Raw genomic sequence first — 14,722 nt, 5'->3', positions numbered from 1 at the left:
TCTAATAACAACAGCCCATACATTAAGTGCTAAAACATCACCCGCCAGACAGGTCTCAGCCCAAGATCACCTAAAACAAAACAACAACAACAATAAAGCAAAACAAAAAATACTTGCAGGGGTTATGTGACTAAGATAGCCTAAAAGCAGAGGGATCCAGTGGATTTGCATCTGCCTGCCTAGAAGGAAAGCCATTAAAAATGGAATAGGTTAGGATTTGTCTAATTAAACAGCTAAGTTAATAAAAAATTAAAAGTCTGTAATTGACTACTGAACATTCCAAATTGCCACATTTCCCCTTAGACAGCATCTTCATGATCTCATTTTATTTGTCATAAAGCTGTTTTAATTTTATGAATAGGAAATATGAAGCCATAATTATATCATATAAAAAGCCGGTACAGAATTTTGTGGTTTTATGTGTATATATACACACTTGAGACATATTCTCTACTGCAGCCTGAATATCATTACAAACATCAACTGGGGTAAAGTACTATCAGGAGATGAGCAAAATAACCCTGGATGATTAAATGACTGGGTCAAAGAGCACAGCCAGATATAGAACCCAGATGTTGCTCATTATCAGTGTCCTGCTCAAACTGGTAACCGGGCTAATGCTGCAATTTCACCTCTGTCTAATGTTGTCATGATTCTTTAAAAGAAATGCAGTATTTTCAAGTATTTGTTTTTCCTCCTTTACTTCATTTGCCTTTCTTAGTCCTTCATGTTAGAATGATTTAAAGTCCTATATTGTGTCTTACAGAACGGTGTTTATCAAGCAGTGTTCTGCCGACTTTATTGGGTCTTATAGAACTGTGTTTATCATGCAGTGTTCTGTGGACGTCTGCCTGTATCTTTTTTCCCTGTAGGTCCATACTGAGAATCTACACTGCCTCCCTCTGGTGAGGCTAACAATGTCACCATATCCGTGTAAAGCCAAAAGTGGAGAACATAGTCGAAGGATAGAATACAGAATGTTAAGGTATTTGGCAAATAGATAGAAATAGATTAGTGATTGTTCAGGGGAGAGGGAATCGGCCGAGAGGAATGGGAAATTGATAGTAAAGGGAAGGAGTTTCTTTTTGAGGAAATGAAAATGTTCTAACTTGATTGTGGTGATGATTGTACAACCCTGAACAGACTAGCAACAAATGAATTGTAAAATTTAAATGAATGAACCATATAGTATGTGAATTATATGCCAAGAAAGTTGTTATTAAATAAGTATGAAGCTATAATTCTTGTCCTAGAACCAGCAGATGAAGTCCCCATGAGATAGGCATTCACCCCTCAAACACAGTGCTAAGCCTGGAGCTGGGCACAGGAGAAAATCTAAAACAATCTATAATCAAAGTCTGCACATATGAAACAAGAGGATGAAAATGAAGCTAAAAGCAAACATAGGAGATAAAAGTATAATAATCATAAAATATAAATTGTTAGAGAGCAAAACCAGCCACCCACGACAACACTACTCCAGAAAGCAGGAACTCAGGATTTTACCCAGGAAAGAATCAGAGCATCTCAGTTAACTGGTAATGCCAAATGTAAAGCTAAAATTTTTAAATATAATTAAAAGAATAACAATCTTTTAGAATATGAACACGCACATTAAGAATAAATACATTTGAACTAATAAACTAGTTGGAAGTCAATAATGGGCTTTCACACAGAAGCAAAAAATAAAGTTTCTGCGTCTTTGGCCAAATACTCTTATCTGAATACAGATTCACAGTGACAACTGCATACCAGGCATCTCCTCCTGGATGTTACTCCAATGCTTCATTTCAACAAAGTCAAAATGGATGAAATTTGCCATCCCCACACATTTCCCACTAACTTGCAATCCTGCCCTGACATTTTCTTCTATGTTCCCAGTCTTAGGCTCTAACACCACTTGGCAATCTGCCTTTCCTCTTCCTCAGTCTAGGTATACTATTGAGTCATTAGATCTACTACCCCTGCCATTGTCTCCTTTCTGGTCATTAACACCTGTAGCCTGGAGGGCTACAGGAGTACCCTAACAGGCCTCTCTTCTGTCACTCTTGTCTAGTTCAACTCCATCCCTCATACCACCAGCTAAATTCTTATAAAGCAAAAATCCTATTGCATCACTCTTGTTTCTATCCTTTATGACTTCTCTTCATGACCACTGGGTTAAAATATAAATACTTGCATGGCATTTAAGACCCTCTATGAGCTGGACTGCTCAGTTCTCAAGGAGCTTGTCTCTCCTGCAGGTCTCCAAAGAATCAGCTTTTCTCTTGCCAAAAGGCCTCTGCTGGGGAATAAAACCTAACAGCCTTGCAGCAGGGTAATGAAACGTAGATACATAAATCCAAATCATCATCCATCCTTAACAGAATGGCATGTATCATAGCATACTCCCAAAAGTTAATCATCTTCCATGTGCTTTAGAACTATCCTTATCAAAATTCACCCAAGATTCACCTTAAACCGAACATAGAATAAACTGCTTTATCTTCATGAAATACTCCCAAGGCCTTGGATCTGGTTGCCACAAGACATGAAGCAAGTATAAACAGTGAATGTGTCAGCTAAGCAGTTCTACATACACATCCTGTGCATGCAGCACAGATACACAGAGCTCCTTATTCCATCTTCCTTAGTGCACGGAGACTGTGCACCACCACGGCCACCACCACCACCACCACCATGCCACCAGAACTTCTCTGTTATGATTGGCCATGCTTTTTACAGTCATTTTCTCAAAATAACATCTCTCCATTTCCAAACAAGTTTCTATTTTAAATGTCTGTTCACGCATACAAAAGGAGAATCATTAATATACAACACTATAAAAAATTAAAATTATCCTGCCTCAGAAAAACTCAGTAAAAGGTAATAAATCTCTAACAATCATCTATCTGTATGGTGCTGAAAATAAAACCATAGAATATTTTTTAAACAGAATGGAGAGAACACCTTAAGAGCATTTAATAATGAAGCAAGGGAGGAAAAAAATCATGCAAATTACTGTAATGTGAAACATTTTAAACATAAATGTACATATTCATCTTTAAACAAAGGAATTTTAGTAGACTCTTAGTAAATGTCCTCTTTATTACTTTCTACCAGCCAAAAGAGACTATTTTTAGCAACACTAAAGCAATAACATATTATATTTTATAAAGCATTACAATGTATTTTAATATTTTTATCAGCAACTTTTCTTTCTTGATGCTGTTTGCCATAAGTAATCCTGTGCTTAGTTATTTTTATTTTGAAAGATTTTAAATATTTCTATTTACATTTGTCTTCCACTGTTTGAATATTCATTAACTATTGAGAAGAGTCTTAGCCATGGTAAGAATATATCCTAAGACAAAACATGTCAGAAGACATTAAACTCTAGAATAGGCCTATGTTTTGCTGACGGTCATTACCAGGGTTCATTTAAAGCCTCCTTTACTCATTGTGTATGAACTGTTACCTACTCAAGCCTAGATAGCTATTGAAATTAAAACCATTGCATCAATTAACTGTGAATATTTATAGGTCAGGCTTTTTCTTGTTTAAATCATTAAAAAAAAAAAAATCTAGCATCTACCCACACTTAAGAGTCCTCTATGACCTCCTAAAATACAGACGATGACTGAATATTTTATCAATTAACATTTATAGTGACCTCATGAGGCTCGAAAGAGCGAGACAAAGGAACAGATTTAATTTTGATACATGCCTGGTCACACTCATTACCAAGTCACAAATGTATTGTGCAAGGCATAAGAAACAAGCAGCAATGCATTTAAACAGAAATTTTCATCAAATGAATCTTAAGAACTTAATAGTAAAACATCATAAGTTTTCATGCACAGGGACAATTTATAAATAAGCTCATTCCAAAGGATCTGTTTTTCAAATTGTGTTAACTTTTCAGTGAAAATAATTTTAAACTTGAAGAAAAATTGTAAGAATCAGAGTAGTTCAAAGAAAGACTCTGTGTCCTTCATCCAGATCCACACATTTGTTGACATTCTACAAAACAGTCTTTTTGATGTTTTAAGAGAAAAGAGTTCCTAAGAACGGATTTTAAAAAGGTATCAATGCTGAGTGTCATAACGGTGAGTCAAGGTACAAAGACAGCAGTCAATATTTACTTAGGATTTGCACACAGGACACTGCGTAGGCAACAATATGGATAATATAATCTCTGCCCTTGAAGAACCATGTGATCAACTGGGACAGGAGGAGACACACATCAAAAGACAATGGAGGCCGCATGCGGTAGCTCAGGCCTGTAATCCCAGCCCTTTGGGAGACCAAGGCAGGTGGATCACTTAAAGTCAGGAGTTTGAGACCAGTGTGGCCAATGTGGTGAAACTCCATCTCTACTAAAAATACAAAACCTAGCGGGGCATGGTGGAGCACACCTGTAATCCCAGCTATTCAGGTGGCTGAGGGATGAGAATCGCTTGAGCCCACGAGGCAGAGGTGGTAGCAAGCTGAGATCTCACCACTACACTCCAGCCTGGGCGAAACAACAACAACAACAACAACAGCAACAAAAGACAACGGAACACGTGTTCACAGGTATGTCAGAAATAATCATTGTCAAACTGATGTGAGAATGGCATGGTATAAAGTAATCAGATGTAACACTATGGTTGACAAGGAGACTTCCCCATTGAAACAGGTTTTTGTTTTGTTTTTTTGGGGAGTGGACAGAGTCTCGTTCTGCCACCCAGGTTGAAGTGCAGTGGTGCAATCTTGGCTCACTGCAACCTCCACCTCCTCAAGTATTCGCCTCAAGTATTACCTCAAGTAATTCGCATGCCTCAGCCTCCCAAGTAGCTGGGACTACAGGTGCAAGCCACCACATCTGGCTAATTTTTGTATTTTTAGTAGAGACAGGGTTTCGCCATGTTGGCCAGGCTGGTCTCAAACTCCTGACCTCAGTGACCTATCCACCTTGGCCTCCCAAAGTGCTGGGATTACAGGAGTGAGGCACCGCACTCTGCCTGTATCAGATTTTGAACTGGAAGTTCAAGAGCACTGAATGAAGCAGAACTACTTGAGGGCAGAAAAAGATTCAGAGGTATTTCGTAAGATTCCTCATAATGTTAGTAAATGAAAAGTTTTATATTAGCACATTTTGTGTAGAAGAAATATTTGAACCTCAGACTACATATACAATCACAGTTATCAAGCTAATGACATAAAAGTAATACCATCAAGCCTAATATTCTTAGTTATAAACTAAGCCATAGAGCTTTTGCAGCTTTTATATTAAGTATGTACAATAAATGGAGAAAGAAACAACTTCACATTAAGGGAAAATGCCCTTATAATTTAGGATTCAACAAAGCTAACTGTAATAGGGCTTAAAATGACAAAAAGCAGAATAGCTGTGAGCCTCTAACTCTAAATAAACACTTATTACTTCCATAAAACAAGGTGGGTTTTTTCCCTCTATCATTAAGTAAAAAGATCTGATAGAGCTTATTTCCAGAAACCAGTTATTCACAGGAGAGCACAGATTTTGTCAGAGAATAAAGTGACAACCTCACCTTTTCAGGGTAATATATTTGCATGCAGAGGGATCAAAAGCGCACAGGACAGACACAAGTACTGGTGTGGTTTCCCATGTACTTACCTGCATCTGCTGTTTGAGTTCCCTGGCCAAGATACTATCCTGAAGAGCATTCTCCCGATGAGAGGCATCCGCAAGCACATTCACTGTGGTCTCTGCTTCTTGGATCCACTTTAGGAAGTTTTCCAGATCTCTGTGAGAGGCCTGCACCATCCTCCACTCAGCCTCCAAGGCATTCTGTCTGTCAGCAATACTGAAAGTAACGATATGACAGCACGGCTCCATTACTTACAGTAGTGACATCCCGTATCACACATCCCTAAATAAAAAAACTAACAGGCAGCCCCCAAAGGACCTTTTATTCAAGTCACCATAGGTATTTGGGAGATTTATTTGTATGTGTGTCTTGAATAATCCTTAGTGGAGGGGTCATGTGAATTCTGAGAAGAGTGAAAGGGGGAGAGCCATAAATATATTAAAATCACATCTATATCATAAAATAATTTTCTTCTACGTTCCCAGTCTTAGGCTCTAACACCACTTGGCAATCTGCCTTTCCCCTTCCTCAGTCTAGGTATATTCCATATGTTGTAGGTCAATACAAAAGGCAACTGTATTCATCCAGTCACTGAATCCTACCCCTCCTTTAAGGATTAAATATTCATACAGTCAGTGACTGTCAATGCAATTGCCTTTTGTGTTGACTTACATAAAGACAATATCAACAAATATTCATACAGTTGGTGGCTAAACGAAGTCTAGGAAGAAATGAAATCTGAAGAAATATTTAAGACAAAATAAAAATAATTGAAACAGCTGACTTTATATATTTTAAACAATTCATATCAATACAAGTTGGTTTCTTATTTAGTAATATTTAGAATGCATTGGACAAATGAGCTTCTATAAACCCTTCATTAAATCTACCTCAAAATTAGAACACAGAGCTATCTTGGAGTTATATGAGCTAAGAGATACACACACCTGTAATTTCAACATTTAAAACTTTATATTCTTCAGAGCTCTATAATAAGAAAACAACTCAATTTTTAAAATTAGTATTAATCATTTCACTCCTAGGTATTTAATTCCAAGAGAAGTGGAACATATTTCCAGAGAAAAACCTGTACACAAATGTCCATAGCAGCATTATCTATAATGGCCAACTAGTAGAATTAACCAAAATTCAGAGAGAAACTAATAAACAAAATGCACTACATCTATACATAGAATATTATTCACCCATAAAAAGGAATGAAGTACTGACACATGCTGCAATATGGATGAACCTTCAAAACGCTATGTTAAGTGAAAGAAGCCAGACACAAAGGGCCACATATGCTGAAATTCCATTTACATAAAATTTCCAAAATAGGTAAATTCATAGCGAGAAAGTAAATTAGGTGTTGCCTAGGATGGCACGGTAGAGGATAATGGAGGCTGACTACTAATGGTATGGAGTTTCTTTGGAGGATGATAAATTTTCTGAAATTAAGAGTAGTGGCGGTTGCCCAACATAGTGAATATACTAAAAATCACTGATGAAGTATGTGATACAGCAGTGCCCCCTTACCTGTAGGGGATACATTTCAAGATCCCCAGTGAATGTCTGAAATCACACATAGTACCAAACCTTATACAGACCATGTTTTTCCCATACATCATACCTATTTTTACATTATAAATTAGGCACAGTAAGACACTGATGATAATAACTAATAATAAAATAGAACAATCATAACAATACACTGTGTAAAACTTCTGTCAATGTGATCTCCCTCTTTCTCAAGATTTGTTTTTGTATACACCACAGGTAACTGAAACCACAGCTAGCAAAACCACAGATAAGAGGGAACTACTGTATACAAATTGTATCACAGTAAAAATCAGCATATCTAATGGACTTTATTTAGATGTATTTTTTTTCTCTGTCCATCTACTCATCCATCCATCCATCTGTCCTTCTATCTGTATATATACATAGAGGGAGAAATGTCTGGAATATTAACTTAATATTCAAACAATTATTTTTGGGTGCTGGGATTTAAGTTGGTTTTCTTTCCTATTTGTACTTTTTGGCATTTTTTAAATTTTAGAATGATGCAATATCTTTTTTAACATATCATTTTAGAAAATGGACAAAAGATTTAAGCCTATACATGACCGTACAAGATGTTTAGATGACAAATAAGCAAATGAAAACATGCTCGGCACATTAATCATTAGAGAAATGTAAATTCAAATCACAATGAGACATTGTTTCACATTAAAACGGCTTTAAGAAAATGACTATACCAAGGATTGGAAGGAATGTGGAGTAACTGCAACTCTCATACATCGCAGGTAAAAGTACAGCCATTTTGAAAAACAGCTGGCAGTTTGTTATAAAATTAACCACACATTAGTGATACAACTCAGCAATCTTACCCCTAGGTATTTATGCAAAGAAACAAAAACACATGTCTAGGTGGGGCACAGTGGCTCATGCCTGTAGGCCCAGCACTTTGGGAGGCCAAGGCAGGCAGATTACTTGAGGTCAGGAGTTCAAGACCAGCCTGGACAACATAGTGAAATCTCTTCTCCACTAAAAATACAAAAATTAGGTGGGTGTGGTGGGGCATGCCTGTAATCCCAGCTACTTGGGAGGCTGAGGCAATAAGAATTGCTTGAACGCAGGAGGCAGAGATTGCAGTGAGCCAAGATTGTGCCACTGCACTCCAGTCTGGGCGACAGAGTGAGACTGTCTCACAAACAAACAAACAAACAAACAAAAAACCCACCATATGTCTATATAAAATCTGTATGCCAGTAAATATAGCAGTATTATTGGTAATGGCCCAAAACTGAAAACAACCCAAATACCAACTGGTATTACATACAGATAGACAAAGTTTGGTACAGGGATACAATGGAATACTATTCCACAGTAAAAATAAGCAAACTACTGATACATGCAACAATATGCATGGAATCTCACATGCATTCTGCTAAGTCAAAGAAGTGAGAAATAAAAGATTACATACTAACATTCTGTTTATATGACATTCTTGAATGTCATTAACCTCATCCTAGCGTTTACTTCTTAACCTGCAGAATCAATTCAAATTGCCTCACCTGGAATTTAATTTCCTCCACAATTGATCCCAGTTTACTTCTCAAACTTTATCCCCTAGTTTTCTTCAATACTCTGTTTAGGTAATAGTGGTGTGCTCCTTTTTCTCTAGAATAGTCTTACTATTGTGTCCACACGAAAATGTTATATCCATATAAAAAAGTCCTGCTGACCCTCTCCATTTATTGTAATCCTACCATAATCCTACCACTCCTTTAAAGGTTAAGGACTACCTCTTCCAGAACATTCCATCCCAGTTAGGTTTCCTTGTCATGAGTTCACAAAAGGTCAATAATCCTCTTCGAACCACAATTATTCACACAGATCCTGGAAAAAGGCCTTGAATGATGATCTTGTTTCATTCTTAAATTGTATTTTAACTACATTACATAGTTTTTGTATTTTTCCACCCATTCTATAAACTCTCTTTCAGCAGAACTTTTTATACCTTCATATTCCTGAGTCCTATTTATACAAGTATTTACAAAATGACAATCTTTCTATAATATTATTTTGTTTTATTTTATTTTATTTTATTTTTGAGACAGAATCTTGCTCTGTCATCCAGGCTGGAGTACAGTGGTGCGATCTCAGCTCACTACAACCTCTACCTTCCCAGTTCAAGTAATTCTCCTGCCTCAGCCTCCCAAGTAGTTGGGATTATCGGTGCCTGCCACCACATCTGGCTAATTTTTGTATTTTTTTAATAGAGACAGGATTTCACCATGCTGCCCAGCCTGGTCTCAAACTGTTGACCTCAGGCGATCAGTCTGCCTCGGCCTCCCAAACTTCTGGAACTACAGGCATGCACCACCATGCCCAACAGATTTTGGTATTTCTTTTAGTAGAGGCAGGGTTTCACCATGTTGGCCAGGCTGGTCTCGAACTCCTGACCTCAAGTGATGTGTCTGCCTCAGCCTCCCAAAGTACTGGCATTACAGGCTGAGCCACCATGCCCGGCCATGCTATGTCTTTAAAATTAGCTCCTACACTTAAACAAATTTACAAGAAAAAATCAAACTACCACATCAAAAAGTGGGTGAAGGATATGAACAGACATTTCTCAAAAGAAAACATTTATGTGGCCAACAAACATACGAAAAGAAGCTCATCATTGCTGGTCATTAGAGAAATGCAAATCAAAACCACAATGAGATATCATCTCACACCAGGTAGAATGCGATCATTAAAAAATCAGGAAATAACAGATGCTGGAGAGGATGTGGAGAAATAGGAATGCTTTTACACTGTCGGTGGGAGTGTAAATTAGTTCAACCATTGTGGAAGACAGTGTGGTGATTCCTCAAGGATCTAGAACCAGAAATACCATTTGACCCAGTGATCCCATTACTGGGTATATACCCAAAATATTATAAATCATTCTACTATAAAGACACATGCACATGTATGTTTACTGTAGCACTATTTACAGCCCAAATGCCCATCAATGACAGACTGGATAAAGAAAATGTGACCCATATACACCATGGAATACTATGCAGCCATAAAAAAGAATGAGTTCATGTCCTTTGCAGGGACATCGATGAAGCTGGAAACCATCATTCTCAGCAAAATAACACAGGAACAGAAAACCAAACACTGCATGTTCTCACTTATAAGTCGGAGCTGAACAATGAGGAGGGGCTCTCCTGTTAATGGTGAGAGGAGATCACAGAAAAGAGGGTGTGAATCCAAACTGGAGCAGGTATGGGCTGTCTTCAGCATTATCACCACTCTGTATTCCTGTTTTAACATGACAAAACTTACAAAGGATACACTCAGACAAAATCAGGAAATCGCCCCAAAGAAGAAAACAAATAAACCAAAAAAAAAAAAAAAAAGGCAAAAACAAACAAATAACACAAAACATCCATGAGATCCAAGAAGCAGAGATTGTAAAGTAGGAGCAAAGCAAATACCCAGCATGATGGCTGTGTAGCAGGCCTAGAAAGTATGTCTCCAGAAGAGACGTCACCAAGGAACAATATTAGAAGTGATAGCCTGCTTAATGCGATTGGCATTGTGGAAAATTGTACTGTCAGGTCACTGGAAAATGTGGGAAGATTAGCAATAGGTGCAAAGAAAATTAGGCATATAAAAATAAGGCAATTATTAATTTCAGGTAAAACAAACACATAGGAAACAAAATTATAGTAAACCTCAGTTTTCAGCTGGTAATAATGTTTAGACAGACAAAATAATGTCAGCACTTTATATTTATTTACCTAAAATTCCATGATGAAGCAGGGAAAAGAACAGTGGCATCCCTAAGCAACTTCCTATGTATTTACCAAAATAGGACATCAGCAGACAATGTCTAATACTGAAGAACTGAAAGATGATGGCATACTCATCTTATTTAGAATACGGAAATGTAAAAGGTAAAGAGTTGCCTCTAGGAAGGGCACTGCGGTGAGTCGAGGGAAAAGAACTATATTCTGTTATAAACCTTTCAGTGCTTAGTGGTTGTTGTTGAGGTTTTTTTGTTTTTTGTTTTTTGTTTTTTTTTTTGTAATCATAGGTGAATACTTTTTTAATTTTTAAAATTTAGAAGTTACTCACTAGAATTTCAGTGGTTGTTGGTGCTGATGTTTTATCGTTCCCCAAACCCTGTCTATATTTTCTATTTTTAAAACATCAACAGAAAAACATTAAGAATAGCCAAATGAAGGCTGTGCTAAAAAAGGCACTAGAAAACAAAGATTAGAGGAGTGCACATGTGCAATCAATCCACTAGAAACAGGTGATTCTCCTTTAAGAACATTCAATATATAACATTTAGTCATTAAAAAAAATTTACTAAGGTCAAACACCTTAATTTCCCATAATCAGAATTCTGTTTCATTATTTAAGAATATTCATATGCACATAATAGGTTATATGGCAGCAGCTAATGTAAAAAGAGATCATTACAGAATAATTCTATTAACCCTGAGAATGTCCAAACTAGGGAAGAGGATGCAAATGTCTAAGAACCCTAAGGGTAAAAGCAGAGGATTCTCTTTATGTAAGAGATACTTAGATACCTAGCAAGTATAAAGAACCAGGCTAGGAGGGGAGGTGGGCAACCTAAGGTTATGCTTCAAAGGAAAAGTGAGCTAAGAAGACCGTGAGCACTTGGCCTCAGACAGTATTCCACTGGGTAGAGTAATTCCAGCAGCACACTTTGGTCACCAGTGGAACATTCTCAATCCAGAAGCTAGAGCACCTATTGACAAATTATCTACTGATCATCAGTGGGAAAAGAGATACTACTTTAAAAATATTCACTTTGTAGGATACTTTCCATTCAGAAAAACAAATTTTAGCTGTTCTGGAAGAGATGTCTACTTTGTTGGTTATATAAGTAAAACAATATGGATTTTGGATTAAGGTAGACAAAGCTCCATCACTCACTAGCCACGAGCGCGTGGCCAAGGATACTCTTCATCATCCCTAAACTCTGCCTGATACACAGGTTTTCCATGATCTGACTCTGGCTCACCTCCCCAGGAGGAATCTCCCCACTTCACACTTCATATGTTATTTATCTACAAAAATGAACCAATTATTAATCCTCTGAGAGGTCACTGCCTCCGTCACATCCGGAACTCTACATTTTACTTTTTTTACCTTAAATATCCTCCTGCTCCTCTCCTCCAGCCTCCACTAATTTTCCCCGTCCCACCTGGTTAACTTCTACTGACCCTGCAGACCTGGGTGCAAACACTTTCCAAAACCATGGTACCTTCCCCAAGCCATCCCATAGTTTCCCCTACCATGGCTGTTGGTGTTTCATCGCTGCTATCATAAATAACCACAAACTTTGTGGTATAAAGCAACACAAGTTTATTGTCTTACAGTTTTGTAGGCTAGTGATCAACATGGGTCTCCATTAGACTAAAATCAAGTTATCAGCAGGGCTACATTTATTTTTGGAGGGTCTAGGGGTGAATCCGGTTTCTCTTCTTTTCCAACTTCTAGAGGTTGCCACATTCCTTGACTCGTAGCCACTTCCTCCACCTTCAAATCCAGCAACAGCAGGTGAATTCCTCACATCACATCTCTCTGAACCACTCTTCTGCAGCCTCCTCCACTTTTTTTTTTTTTGACACAGAGTTTCACTCTGGCGCCCAGGCTAGAATGCAGTGGCGCAATCTCGGCTCACTGCAAGCTCTGCCTCCAGGGTTCACGTCATTTTCCTGCCTCAGCCTCCTGATTAGCTGGGACTACAGGCACCCGCCACCATGCCCAGCTAATCTTTTTTTTTTTTTTTTTTTGTATTTTTAGTAGAGACGGGGTTTCACTGTGTTAGCCAGGATGGTCTCGATCTCCTGACCTCGTGATCCGCCCACCTCAGCCTCCCAAAGTGCTGGGATTACAGGCATGAGCCACCAGGCCCAGTCCGCCTCCTCCACTTTCAAGGACTCCTGGGATGAAATGGGGCTCACCCAGAAAATTCAGAATAATCTCTTTGGGGACCACTTTTATGCCTTCCTCATTGTATCTCTGATCATGATGGTAAGCAAATACCTTCTTGCCTGTTTAAAGCTGTTGTTTGTCAATGCACCCGGCATATGTAGGACCAGGACCTACATACAGTAGCAACTCAACAAATATTTATTGAATAAACTTATACAGCAATAGGAATAACATCTCCATATTGCAGCAATATTTTCAGGAGAAAATGAGGTATACACACATAAATGTATCAAGATACAGTGAATACTCAATAAATATTTTCCCTAACCTCATGTATGAATTTGGTGAAATACTAGGAAATTATTTTTGCTTATTGAATGCAAATGTGAAATTTAATGATAAGTGTCCTGGAATCTTTTTAACGCCTACATAGCTGGTATCAAATTTTTATCATAAACTTAATTAACTACTAAACATAATGACCATACTAAAAGTCAAACCCTACTTACAGCAGTTCAAATTGACTTCATATTATTATAATGAATATACATGTTTAAATTTAAAATCATAGTTTATACATGTTATTTTATATTCTGATTTTTGAAATTAATATAATTTATAAAAATTTCTAATAGACTATAGCTCAGTTGTTTCGTCCACCTCCAGTTTATTTTTTCTTACTTTTAAAAATTAGATCCTAGGCTACAGTATGGTATACTTAATATTACAAGATTTTTTATCTATTTTCAAGGAATTTCACATGATTTATTATAATATCATAAGTCAGTAAAATCACTGAAATTAGAGTCTCAGGAACATGTATTCATACTTTATTACACAGGCTAATCTACTACCTTTAATGCCATTTGTACACTGCTCTCAGTAGACAATGACCTAATTCTATCACCTCTACCATTTACTAGCTGTATGGCTTGGGGTAAATCATTTCAAATCTCCAATTTATTTTTTTCATCCTTAAAATAAGGGGCTTGTACTAGATCAGCAAATGACCCATTTCAAAATATCCAGAGATCCTTTTAAAACTACATAATCCATTACAGGAATTACAAAACCTACTAGAAATGTTCCTCCACTCTCACCTCCATCCCTAGTTTCAAATTCAGCTTCATTAAGAATCGCTGCATGTAAACGAAACGTGACTGATGGGAATAGATGAGTAGTGTGCCGATCGCAAAAAAGGTTGGGAAGCATTAACATGGAAGAGTTCTAAGATCACATCCAGCACTGAACTTGCATTCACTTATGATTCTCGATGTAGATTTTATATTTGGCAGTTCTGACTGTTACGTCTCAAGAAAGATCAGAACACAGCTAGAGGACGTATTGAGAAAAGTAACGAGATAATACAAGGGAAGGAATACTGTTAAAGGAAAAGAAATGGTTTTAAGCTTAGGAAATTGTGGCTAGAAGATAAAGGTAAAGAAAAATTTTTAAATCTTTTGTTAAATATATAAATCACAAAGTACATAGGCAAAAAAATCTAAAGATACAACACTTTAAGTTTAGAAGGGTAGCATTAGCAGAAATATTTTTTTTTTACTTCAAACAGAAGAAGTAACAGACTATAAAAGTCTTTACTGCAAGAAATGATACCAACTAAAAATATAATTAGCTTCCCATAAAAGATTTAA

General features: G+C 37.2%; 1 protein-coding gene across 7 annotated transcripts in view; it reads right to left on the bottom strand.

Annotated features, from left to right (window-relative positions):
- UTRN (utrophin) overlaps positions 1-14,722 on the bottom strand; it is a 580,797-nt gene that overhangs the window by 287,601 nt on the left and 278,474 nt on the right. For all 7 annotated transcript variants that reach the window (XM_023183788.2, XM_023183779.3, XM_023183783.3 and 4 more), the window contains one exon: positions 5,621-5,810. In XM_023183788.2, coding sequence (XP_023039556.2) covers positions 5,621-5,810 — 190 coding nt within the window. The remainder of the gene's footprint in view (positions 1-5,620; positions 5,811-14,722) is intronic.

Source organism: Piliocolobus tephrosceles, chromosome 5 (assembly GCF_002776525.5).
Source record: "Piliocolobus tephrosceles isolate RC106 chromosome 5, ASM277652v3, whole genome shotgun sequence".
Lineage (NCBI taxonomy): Eukaryota > Metazoa > Chordata > Mammalia > Primates > Cercopithecidae > Piliocolobus > Piliocolobus tephrosceles.
This window is presented reverse-complemented; position numbering and strand designations above follow the sequence as displayed.